General features: G+C 33.0%; 1 protein-coding gene across 6 annotated transcripts in view; it reads right to left on the bottom strand.

Annotated features, from left to right (window-relative positions):
• The window catches only part of RBBP8 (RB binding protein 8, endonuclease), a 95941-nt gene that overhangs the window by 60767 nt on the left and 21786 nt on the right, over positions 1-13388 (bottom strand). For all 6 annotated transcript variants that reach the window (XM_033087649.1, XM_033087651.1, XM_033087648.1 and 3 more), the window contains exon 3: positions 1094-1136. In XM_033087649.1, the coding sequence (XP_032943540.1) occupies positions 1094-1136 (43 nt within the window). The remainder of the gene's footprint in view (positions 1-1093; positions 1137-13388) is intronic.

Below are 13388 nucleotides of genomic sequence, written 5' to 3'. Positions count from 1 at the left end.
AAGAAACTATCCTAATAAGATACACATCCTAAACTTACTATTCATAAATGATTTATTTAATTTACTCTATAAGAAAACATCTCTCCATTATGGGAACTACACACAGCACTACTGCACAAACAGAAAAATGGATTATTCTACGGGTAGGATATTTAAAAAAAAAAAAAAAAAACACCTTTAAGGTAAGAACATGTACACTTTCAACAGTGCAAAGCATTTAAAATTATCACTAATTAAATCAGAAAATTATTCTTCAGAAAAACTTATTATTTTTTAAAAATTTATTATTTTGTTTTTCTGAATCTAAGTCATCTTCCAACATGACTTTGTAGGTGTAAAGAAAAACTTTCCAATATTCATTATTCATATTATAATGGAGAATACAGGTAGGTGTGTTTGATGGGTGGTTGGTAAACTGGCTTTTGGCTACAGCCTTGGAGGCTTTAGGAATATGAAGTAACTGAGACCCATTGGTATATACCATAAAGCAAATGCAGTATTAGTCACAATGACCACAACTGTTGTTATAAGTACTAATATTCTACTATATCCCGTTTCAGATTCCTGAATGTGGAGCTCTAAAGAACCATGAGTGAAATCTGCTCTTGACTTAGAAAATAAGATCTGATTCTGAGCTTAACAACCAAAACAATTTAGGGGAACCACTGGTAATTTCAAATGAGTTAAAAGGGGTCTAAACTAGCATTTCTTATAGGATCTTAGAAATCCCAGAATTATTCTGCTCCCCCATGTAGTATCTTAAATTCTAGGTGTTAATCATAGTTGAGAAAAGAATGATGTTGACAGATCAAAATGAGTTTACAGATCAATTTCCATCTTAATACATTACAGAAAAAAATTATATATTAAAGTTATGTTAAAATATAGATATAAGCAAATGTTACCTAAGACTATTCAAAATGACTAAGTTATTCTTTTTACCTTAGAATTTTGAAAAACTCACTGTCAACTAACTATCCAACGTCCACACTAACTGAAGCTAATTTCCTTATAAATCAGACACTGAGATCAAATAGAACATTGATATCAATTACTTTATAATAAGTCATCAGTGTTATATATTGATACTTACAAAATTCGTTCCTTTTTCAGTTTGTTTACTTTTACTTGTAAACCTGAAAAATAAAAAGGAAAAAAAAACCAGAGTACTTCATTTATACATCTTACCATTTCTAAAGCAGTTAATCTACTCGTAAGTTTCTTTACAAGTCTAATGCTACACTATTATGTCACTTGAGTCTGGCCTCTAAATAATGAGCTAAGTCCCATTAGTTTGAAAAGGGTTTCTTTTCCTTACTTGTAACCTGAGGTCACAACAGTGTATCTGTAACGTTATTTCTTTTAGTCTATTATATGACAGCCAAATAGAATGAAATTTTCTCCGCCTAAAGTGAGTTACTCCTTTCTAATAGCAGGGGCAAGCATATAATTAGAAGTTCACTACAAATGAAGGTCTATGTTCTGACATAGCCAGTGTACTTGCTAACAGCAGCAGTGCTTATGTAAGCTCAAGTCTTCTTGGATTAAAATAGACTGTGGCAGGAAGTCCTGGACAAGGAGCAAAATTGCTTACAAAAAGCATTTCACAAAGGGCACTAGTGTTTTTATCTCAAGATATCTGTTATATGTATTTTTAATTTTAATTGAGACTGAGACAAAAACGTAACAGAAGACCACTGCCTCTGGGACTTAGGTAATTATTGTGAAGAAAGCAGGCTGACGGGCAAGGAAGATAAAGACAAAATAGAGCAACATTTCTAATTTTCAGAAACAATAATTAAAAGGAGAAAACAGCCATTAAACAAACATGGATATATCCAACATCACTAGCAACTAAATATAAACCCAAACCAAAAGAAATTACTTAGCAAAAGTATAATACCAAATGCTGATAAAAGTGTTGTAAAACTATACTCCCAAACTTTGCTGGTGATATTATAAATTGGCACAATTCTTTTGGAAAGCAATTTAGCAATATATAAGAGGACTCTTTTTCATCAATATCTCACTTCTTGGATTCTAACCTAAGAATACATTCCAGACCGCCTCCCACCCCTCCTCCTTCTCCTACATTTTCTAACTTCTACCGAACACCATCACCACAATTAATTTTAGGATATTTTCATCACCTCAAAAAGAAGCTCTGTACCCCTTAGCTATCATCCCCCAGCTTCTCCAACACCCCAGCCCTCTACATCACTAATCCACTTTTTGTCTCTATATATTTGTTCATTCTGGACATTACATATAAATAGAATCTTATAATATGTGGGTGCGGGGGAGAAAAGAACACATTCCAAACTATAGAGAAACCCATAGTTACAAAGAACACTGAACAATTTATAGTAATATAAAATGCTTAAAATAGGGACATGTTTAAAGAAAATACATAACCACTTGATGGAATAATATATAGCTGTTAAAAATCAATAAAAAATTAAGCCTATTCAGCAACATTAAACTGGTTTTCTCGGGCTGGCCTGGTGGCTTGAGCGCTGTGCTCCTAACGCAGAGGTCGCCGGTTCAATTCCCACAAGGGCCAGTGAGCTGCGTCCTCGACTGGAGCTGGGCTGCCGTGAGCTGCTGTGAGCCACCGACCCATGACGGCGACTGACTGCCTCAGCTGGGGGGAGGGGAGGGAGCGCAAGGCCCATAATACCAGCATGTGCCAGGGAGCTGTGTCCTACACAAATAGACTGAGAAACCAACAGCTTGAACAGGAGTGGTGGTGGGGTGGGGGGATGAGCGGAGGCGGAAGAAGGGAAAAAAAACAAAACAAAACTGGTTTTCTTTATGTTCTCTGATTTTCTGCGATGTGATTCTCATAAAAGGGGGGGAAACTTCTGTGTGTACTTTCTCTGATACTTAAATCAATCTTTTTACTATTCTATAATTTTCCCAGTTGTGGATATTTTATTTACTTTAAAATAATAACTATAGGTGGCTGGATGGCTCAGTTGGTTAGAACATGGGTTCTCAACAAGGTTGTCGGTTCAATTCCCACATGGGATGGTGAGCTGCGCCCTCTGAAACTAGACTGAAGGACAATGACTTGGAACTGATGGGCTCTAGAAGAACACACTGTACCCCAATAAAAGTTTAAACAAAAAAAAATTTAAAAAATAATAATAATAAATAGAAAGTTTTAAAAATTCCATATCTACTCAAGAATTTATTTGGGGCAGAGTTAGTCCCCAATATACAGCTACAGATTGACTGATTTCTGAAAAATAAAAGATTTGTTTGTCTTTGGTTGTTTATCTATGGATTCTAATAAGTTATACATTTAGAATAGTTTTCCAGATAATATGTATAGAAAAATTAATAAATTCGTCATATCTAAGAGGATTTTTCATTATCTGTTTAATTTAGGACAATCTTTTGAACAACATAAGACAAATAAGATTTTAAAAAACAAACCATTATCCCTTCCATGATGCTAACTGGAGATAAAATTAAGTCACATAAATACTGATAGGGAAGTCACCTTTTCTTATTGCCCAAGTGGTAATGAGTTAATACCAAGAAATTCAGATATTATGATAAAATAAAGGGCCTGGAGAATTTTTTGTTTACTTTTGCCCTCTATCTCAAATTCCATCTCTAGATAGAAGAAACACAATGTCCATTCATGCATGATGGTTAAAAAAAAAAAGTGGTGTATCCTGGTACTACTCAGCAAAAAAAAACACAATGATGTATTTATACACACAACAACTTGGATTTAAGGGGAATTAAAAAATAAAGCTCATCTCAAAGGGTACATCCTATATGATTCCACTTAATGTAACATTCTTGAAATGACAAAAAAATAGAGATGGAGACAGATTATGGGTGGCCAAAAGTTAGAGGGATTGGGGTGGTAAGAAGGTGGCTGGGGACTTAAAAGGGTAGCCTGAGGGATCCTTGGAAGAATTTACACGTGCTTAAACTACACAGAACAAAATATACACACACACACACACACACACACACACACACGTAAAAACTGATAGAATCTGAACGAGCCTGGTAGACTGTATCAATGTCAATTTCTTGCTTGTGATATTGTTACAGTTGTACAAGATGCTACCATTGGGGAAACTGGGTAAATTTTATATAAGAAATCTCTTTGTATTGTTTCTTACGACTACGCGTAAATCTACAATAATCTCAAAATAAAAAGCTAGACAAATTTACGAAAAATATTTGCCTTAAGAGAGTTGGAAAACTTAAAATATAAAACATAATAATAAAGGGAAAACATTTTTTAAGAATGCTAAAAATAGGGGGAGGGGTGGTACATGAGGGTAAAGGGGATCAAATATATGGTGATGGAAGGAGAACTGACTCTAGGTGGTGAACACACAATGTGATATATAGATGATGTAATATAGAATTGTACACCTGAAACCTATGTAACTACTAACAATTGTCACACCAATAAACTTTAATTTAAAAAAATGATAAAATAAAAAACTGGTGTGATCTTTTGATTTTTAAAGTCTTTTCCATGTATCTGTCACGTTCTTAGCTTGAGAAGCTTCCTTCTTTTTCAGGTAATGATTCCAAACTAGCGAGACTGTGGAAGTACTTAGTAATGCATTAAGTCATTCTTGAAGAATTAAGAAAAGAACTGTGACCCTACTAAGCCAAAGACTATTATAGAGTCAGCAGTTTTTTCACTCTCTTCTTCCCTTCCCAAAGTGTGTGAAAATTTACTTGTTGACTGATTTTCTTGTTTTTAATTTTGGCTGACTTCTAAAACTTGGGTCTGCCTTTAGGAAGTGAAAATTACATCCAAAGATGAAATGGATTCTTGCCATGACCAGTTTGAAAAAAGAAACAATGAGATAGAAAATCCACATGAACTTCAAAAGAAATTCTTAGGAAATATGGAAAGACTACTCTTTTATCTTGTAAGCATTCAACACCTGTGAGGCATTTGTTCTGTCATGCAGATCAGCCCTGAAACAGGTTTGTTTGTGTGTGTGTGTGTGTGTGTGTTTAAATTTTAGCATTTGCTATTCAACAAGTCAATTAGGCATCTACATTAGAAACCCCTATAAAGTGTGCTTTAAGCCTGTTCCACACCATCGGAAGGAATGAGGCTATACAACAATGCAGCTCCTGTATGAACAGGTTGTCTGTTCAACAAAGTATTTAGGATTGTAACACTGGCAACCTGAGACACCTATTTAGGAAACAGCGTTCTAAAGACTAAGCATTGTACTACAATTAACCTTACATCTACTCATATATGAATTTTGGAGGAAATGAAACAATTAAGGGCCCATATGTATAGTTATAAGAAACAAATTTAAGTAAGAATTCAGAACGAGGAGGAATTCAATTTGTTATACACCAAATAAAGATCATTGCTGTTAATTTTTACCCAGAACAAACCATATATAATGTATGTACTGTCATTTTAAAACAAGTTATTTATGGTTTTGAATTATAAATAAGCCTAATAACAGCTTCTTGACAAACAGTGGCTTTATATATAGACCAGGTAATTTAACTTCTACCAAAATACTACTACTAGTGTTTCTTTAATTGCCTAATAATTATTTCACTTCAAAGTGGAATTCAAAGTGAGAAACAGTCATATTTAAGCTGTGCCTGGTTTGCTCTTTAAAATTTAATTATCTCAAAATGGATAAATTAATTTTGTGGATTTTATTGAACTTATGGATGGTAATACAAATATAACAGATGTGAGAGTTACTGATAGTATTCTTAATAATGAAAATGGACCAAATTACATATAATTCCTTTCACTGTTAATTTGTGTAGTCTTAATATAAATGTTATCCAAAAATCTTTTGGGATTGTTGATGAAACATCTGAGAAAATAAATGGAGCAATCCAAAACTGAATCAAGAAATATTTATCCTGTTATATTAGCACCTCCATACTTTTCTTCAAAGAAGCTTCAACTGTGTCCCCCAAAATCTGTTTGGTTTCCTATGAAACTGATTAGCACATTTACCAGATATAGGAAATATTATTAGATGGGATGCTGATTGCAGAACCTGCATGGACAAGACACCATTTATTAAAATGGTGGCATTCTGAAAAATAAATGTTCTAAATTCCATTTTGTTATGTGTTTTTTAAATAATAAACCTGATATTGAGATTTAAAAAGGAAAAGAATAAAATCATACCCAAATAAACGCTTTACTAATACTTAAAATTAAAGAATTCTGAAATTTCTATTAAATTCTATTAAAACTTGTTATTTCTGAATTCAAGCCTAAAGACTATACATTATCAATAACTTGTGTTTAACCCTGACACTAGCAGCATTTGTCACAAAGTAACATAAGACACTAGAAGGAACAAGCATGAAAGGATATAATTATTCAAAAGATAAAAGATATAAAAACTCAGTCACAAATGTCACAAACTCAACAAAAATGGCCTGTTCACATATTGCTATTCTTCAACAGAAATGGAGAGATTTTATTATTTCCTAATTTAAAAAGAAATGCATGTAGCTTGTTATATTCTTATAATCAGTGTACATGCTGTTTCGTATATATGTTTTTGCTATCATTTTTTATGTTTTGGTCATAAGGAAAAAAGAAAGCTCTAGATATATATACACCATCTAAGTTCCTATGAGAGACTTCTTGGATACCTGAGTAAAAATTACATATCTTAAGTACTACTGTAACTTTTCTTTTTTTAAACTGACGTGAAAGTTTAAAAGTAATGAGTCAATTTTGATTCCTATATATACTTCAAAACCTGCGAAGTCCGGACAAGTCCACGTTTGATGTCTTTCAATAGCCTCTTACACTGGTTCTCCAAGTGGATTCCCCACCTTAAAAAAAAAATTAAGTACCCTTCAGGCATGTCTTTGATGTTATCACACAGTGGAAGGTTCTAATTTTATGTGAAACTATGTGAAACACATTGACAACGGACTCTTTAAAAAAGTCCTGCTTTCAGCAAATTTGCCTAGGTTCAACCAAAATGTTTCTAAATAACATACTAATTTTTTAAAAATAGTGCTCATTTAATACCTTTAAGACGTCATAAGTGATTTTAAGATTCAAAAAATATAGCCTGATCAATATATTATAATGTACCAGAGGGTATCTTCTCTCAAATATATATCCAATACCTACCATTCATAAAGCATATGAATATTAACCAAATATACCAACAACTGCTGTATTCCTCTCTTAAAGTTTTTCAGTGAATATAAACTAACTCCCCTGGGAATGTGATGACTATTAGAGTATAGCCATGAGGAGTAGATAATTAAAAAAATTATATATTGTATAATCTTTGTGAGTTTTATGTATTTTACAATCTGATGAATATGGCATATTGTTCTTATCAAACAGTAGATTATGTATTTTCTTGATACATCCTCATCATAAAATAGAGGTCTCCTGAAGACCCTGAAATACAGAAAACATGAAGAAGAAATCTCCAAATTATTTTATCGCTGTTAAATAAAGAGCCTAAAAATAAAACTGGCCCAGTTTTATTTTTAAAATAAATAAGTATATATAAAAATTCTGACAATGATGTGCAACATTAGAAAACATCAAACTTAGTTAAACAATAAAACAGCAAAAATAATCCCGATATAAAACACTGTTTTATATAAAACACTGTATACTTATCATAATATAATAAGCTATATGCATATCATTTAAAACTAGAAAAGAATAAACAAATGTCATTCTGTAGAATGCTGACTTATTTTCCTTCCCAACTTTCTACAGTCTTATAAAAAAAAAATAGAAAATTTAAAGTAAATGGTAGTAAAGTATTTCCATATATTATGGGATTTCAGAAAACTGATGTTCAAGAAAATGTTCCCTTGATCTAGCTACAAACTATGCAAATCCTTCAGATACCATTTACTGATATTATACTATGTGCCAAGCACTTTTACCTAGAGGGATGTAAAGATGAGTAAAAAAGAGACTCTGCATAATAAAAATTTAATGATCTTCGTATAACCAGTTTAAAACAACAGAAAGTAATTATTTGAAGGATGAAGAATTTAAACTTATGGCAGAATGCTAATTCTCCTTTATCAAATGTTTAACAAAAATTCAAGTACATCTGGTCTTATTTCATTATTTCAAATACTGTATTTGCTTCACTTTCAGGTCACAAAGAGTAATCTTTATACTATGTAGCTCCTATAATATTAATAGTTTACTTGAAGCTGTTCTTATTGGTAATCGTACGTCCTGGGATCACAGTATTATAAACCAAAAGGAAGATATAGCTGCTCTTCAGCAGACCTTGGGAGACATTGTTTTCTTTGTTAGTTTTAAAAGAAGTGTATTTAGCTGATTACATTGTTGTTACCAGTGTTACCAAAACAGACTATGTTGTGTCTGGCTTATTTTTGCTATCATTTCATTTATATAACTGTATTGCATAAATATTTTCCTAAAGAAAACTGAATACGATGCCCACAAAATCTATTGTGTCTTGCTCACTGATGTGTCCTCAGTACCTACTACCATTCCTGGCATGTAATTCAATAACTACTCACTGAATGAATGGCAAATGAGTTCTAAAACTTGAAACCTCAGTGTTTCACACTAGATTTTCTGAGAAACCAGTGTAGTCAAGTGAAGAGCAGAATTAATGTAAAATATTCATATTTGTCCCTAGACATATGACCAAAAGAATAGTTCACTTTAAAAAAAGATCTTTATCACTAACAACAAATTTGAAACCTCATTAAAAAAAACAATAGATATATTAATCAAATACAACATGGAAATGTCTTTTAAGTATATATTTGAACAAACCAACTAAAAAAGACATTTAGATACGTGGGAAAATTTGAACACTATCATCTACTAAGTATTATTAGATGATACTAGAGAATTTGTTTTGTTAGTGTGACAATGGAATTTTTTTTAAAAGACTACAGGAGGGGCGGATGGGTTTCTCAGTTGGTTAGAGCACGAGCTCTGGGCAACGGGGCTGCAGATTGGATTCCCACATGGACCAGCGAGCTGCACCCTCTGCAACTAGAATGAAGTCAATGAGCTGCCGCTCAGCAGCCGGGTGGCTAGATGGCTCACTAGGTGGAGCGCGTCCTCTCAACCACAAGGTTGCCGGTTCCAGTCCCACAAGGGATGGGGGGCTGCGCCCCCTGTAACTAAGACTGAAAGGGCAACAACGTGACTTGGAAAAAGTCCCGGAAGTACACATTGTTCCCCAAAAAATCTGTTAAAAAAAAAAAAGACTACTGGGACTATATGTAACTATTTATAGATGAAATTATGTTAGAGACTTCAAAATAACTCAGTGGAAGAGGGATAGAGAAGCACACGGAATATATGTAAATCAAGATTGGCCATGTACTGACAATGGTTGAAGCTGAGTGATGGGTATATATGAGTTCATTATACTGTTATCTTTACTTTCATATATGTGTAATATTTCCTAAGATTAAAAAGAAAAACTTAAAAAGTTTAAAATAGAAAAGAACACAGATGAACACACACAAACAAAAATAATACAAGTGTTACCTGTATGTATGGGTGGAGGAGAGGGATAACTTATCACTGCTTACTTTGTGTTTTGACACTTTTAGAAAAAAGCTTAAGTTTAAAAAAAAAGATAAAATAATACCTGAATTTCTAAATGAGCATTAATGTACCCTGATTGCATCAGCAATCCTATATGTTGAAAGAGAGCTTTAATGCAAACATGAATCAGAATCATCTATCAAAGAATGAGCTTATAGAGCAGTAAAGGATGCAAGTGAAGTAGTAGTAGTTAAACTCCCAACTTCCATTAAAAAAATTAAAAGAGTTTCTAATGTTAGGAATTCAGCTAGGAATTCAAAAACTACAGCTAAAAAGTAGAGATTTTCACCAAAGTTACAGGATACAAAATGAAAAACTAAAAATAAGTGGTGTTTCTATACATTAACAATTAACAATCTGAAAAGAAAATTAAGAACACGATTCCATTTACAATAGCATCTAAAAGAATAAAATACTTAGGAATAAGCTTAACAACAACTATAAAGTGTTGCTGAAAGAAATTAAAAACACAAATGGAAAGTCATCTCACATTCATGGACTGGAAGACAGTATTAAGATGTCAATACTACCCAAAACGATCTACAGATTCAATGTTATTTCAGTCAAAATCCCAACGTTTTTTGCAGAAATAGAAAAATCTGTGCTAAAATTCATATGGACTCCCAAGGGACTCTGAATAGCCAAAACAATCTTGAAAATGAACAAGGTTGAAGGTCACCTACTTCCTGATTTCAAAACTGAATAAAAAGCTACAAAAATCAAACCGTGTGATACTGGCATAAAGACAGACATATACACCAATGAAATAGAACAGAAATAAATTATCACATACATGACCAAATGGTTTCTGACAAGGGTGCCAAGACCATCCAATGGAAAAGGACAGTCTTTTTGACAAATGGTTCTGGGAAACTGGATATCCATATTCAAAAGAATGAAGTTCAACCTGGACCTTACACCACATACAAAATTTAACTCAAAATGCAGCAAAAAACTAGACATCAGAGCTAAAATTATAAAACTCTTAGAAGAAAACATAAGGCAATAACTTAATGACACTGGTTGGCAACAATTTCTTAGATATAATACCATAAGTACAGGCAACAAAAGAAAAAAAGATAAGTTAGACTGTATCAAAATTAAAAACCTCTGTGCATCAAAGGACACAATTAACAGAGTGAAAAAGTAATCCACAGAATGGGAGAAAATATTTGCAAATCCTATAACTAATAAGAAGTTGATATTCAGAATATACAAAGAACTATATATAACTCAACAACAACAAAAAACCTGATTAAAAAATAGGCAAAAAACTTGAATAGACATTTCTACAAAGATACAGAATGGCCAATAAGTGCATGAAAAGAAGCTCAAAATCATTGATCATTAGGGAAATGCAAATCAAAACCAAAATGAGATAGCACTTCACATCCGTCAGGATGGCTAACAAAGAAAACAAAAAATAACAAGGGTGGGTAAGAATGTAGAGAAATTGAAAACACTTGTGCACTGTTGGTGGGAATGTAAAATGGTGTAGCCACTATGGAAAACAGCATGGTAGTTCCTCAACAATTAAAAAATAGAATTACCATGATTCAGCAATTCCATTTCTGGTATATACTCAAAATAATTAAAAGCAGGGTCTTGAAAAGTTATTTGTATACTCATGTTCATAGCAACCTTATTCAAAATAGTCAAAAGATGGAAGCAACAAAAATGTCCATCAGCAGACAAATGGATAAACAAATGTGGTCTATAATATTCAACGGAATATTATTCAGTCTTAAAAAAGGAAGGAAATTCTGAAATATGTTACAACATGGATAAACCCTGAGGACATTATGATAAGTTAAATGAGTCAGTCACAAAAAGACAAGTACTGTATGATTCTACTTATATGAGGTACTTGGAGCAGTCAAAATTACAGAGACAGAAAGTAGAATAGTGGTTGCCAGTGGCTGCAGGGAGAGGTGGACCGGAAGTTACTGTTTAATGAGTATAGCATTTCAGTTTCACAAGATGAAAAGAGTTATGGAGATTGATGGTGGTGATGGCTGCACAACATTAGAAAATGTATTTAACTGAACTGTACACTTAAAAATGGTTGAGATGATAAATTTTGTTATGTATATTACATGACAATTTTTTAAGTATCCCCACTCCTCCCCCTTGCCAAAAAGAGATGGAAAGTTAAGAATTTTCTAAGATTTTCTAATCATTTAAATTTTCTCATGCTATTTACTTTGGTCATTCATTCTTTTTCTGTTTCCTCCTAGAATCAAGAGTCTAAAAAACCATAAAGGGGATAATAAGTAATCAGTATGTGAAACTTCTGTTACAACTTGTTGTTAGTATCCCATTGCCTCTGAGACAGTCCACAGCAGGAATTGATACATAATGGTTACTGCTTCAGAATGACAGCAACAGCTAACACACATATTTCTTACTATATGCCAGACACTCTTCCAAATGCTTTACATATATGGCTTTCGAAAATTGGCAGTCTAGATCCAGAATTCATGGATTTAACCACTCTATCACACGGCCTCTTTCTCAACACAGCACTTCTCTCGTCCACTTGCAATCAATGAGAATAGTCACTCAAGACAAAAGTTTTAGACTTAATCCTAAAAACAATGCATGATGACAACCATGCCTTCAGTATAGTACATACAGGTTAATTAGACTTAATTCAATTGGTAAGTCTGGTCTGACATTAATCCCCCTGCCCCCAAACACACACCTGGTTCTTCCTTTATATTTCCAGATAACATGATACATTACAAAATCCCTTAAAACTTGGACTGTATGATTCATTTTTGCTCATAAGATCTGGCACATAGTAAGTGTCCCAAAAACATTTCTTGAACAAGTATCTCCAAATGCACTGGTGCTTGCAAGAATACTTCTGGGGTTCATATTTCAGAACCCACTAATTGAGTCCATTATCATGAGGTTTTGCTAGCAACTAAACGTACCATTGGAAAGTTCCAACACAGACCCACACACTACACTTCAAATTCAGGTGGATCAAGCTTTAATGGCATTCCAGTGTAATGTTAAAACTAAAAAGCACTATAGAATTAAACCTATGGTTGCAAGGAACAAATATAATATGAAGCATTTCCCACACATAGAAAAAATGTATTAAAGTTACAGTATTATATAGGTATATTAAAGCTTAATATCAAACCTTGAATTTAGCTTTAATAGAAAATTCTTCTATATGGAATATAGTTTAAAACAATCACAAACAATATCTATATAACTCATCCCAACCACAACTACTTAATCCTCTGTTTATGCAACTATACTTCATACAAACCTTTTAAGCTCCTATTTCATTACACTGCAATGATCTGTTTACACGACTCTATTAGACTACAGGCTCTTTGAAGGCAAACTGTCATTTACTTTTTTTTTTTTTTTTTAGTTTCAGGTATACAAAACAATGTAATAGTTAGACAAAGTGATAACCCCCCCAATCTACTACCCCTCTGACATCGAATATAGCTGTTACAATTCCATTGACTATATTTCCTATGTTGTATTCCACCTCCCGTGAATATATATGTATATATGTATATATCCGTGTGTATATGTATAAAAATATATATGGTGCCCAAAAAATGTATACATAATTTAAGAAAAAGCTATTAAAATTGTAATACTCAATATATACCAATAACAGAAGAGGAATGCAAGTCACGTTTGACTTCTGCAATTACAAAGTGGTTACCATCAATGTCCAGATACTTCTGATTACGGCAAACTACTGCTTGAGAAACACTGACCGAAGTGTCCACTTGTATACGTTTTTTTGGCACCCTGGTACAAA

This window comes from Rhinolophus ferrumequinum, chromosome 19 (genome assembly GCF_004115265.2).
Source record: "Rhinolophus ferrumequinum isolate MPI-CBG mRhiFer1 chromosome 19, mRhiFer1_v1.p, whole genome shotgun sequence".
Classification (NCBI taxonomy): Eukaryota; Metazoa; Chordata; class Mammalia; order Chiroptera; family Rhinolophidae; genus Rhinolophus; species Rhinolophus ferrumequinum.
This window is presented reverse-complemented; position numbering and strand designations above follow the sequence as displayed.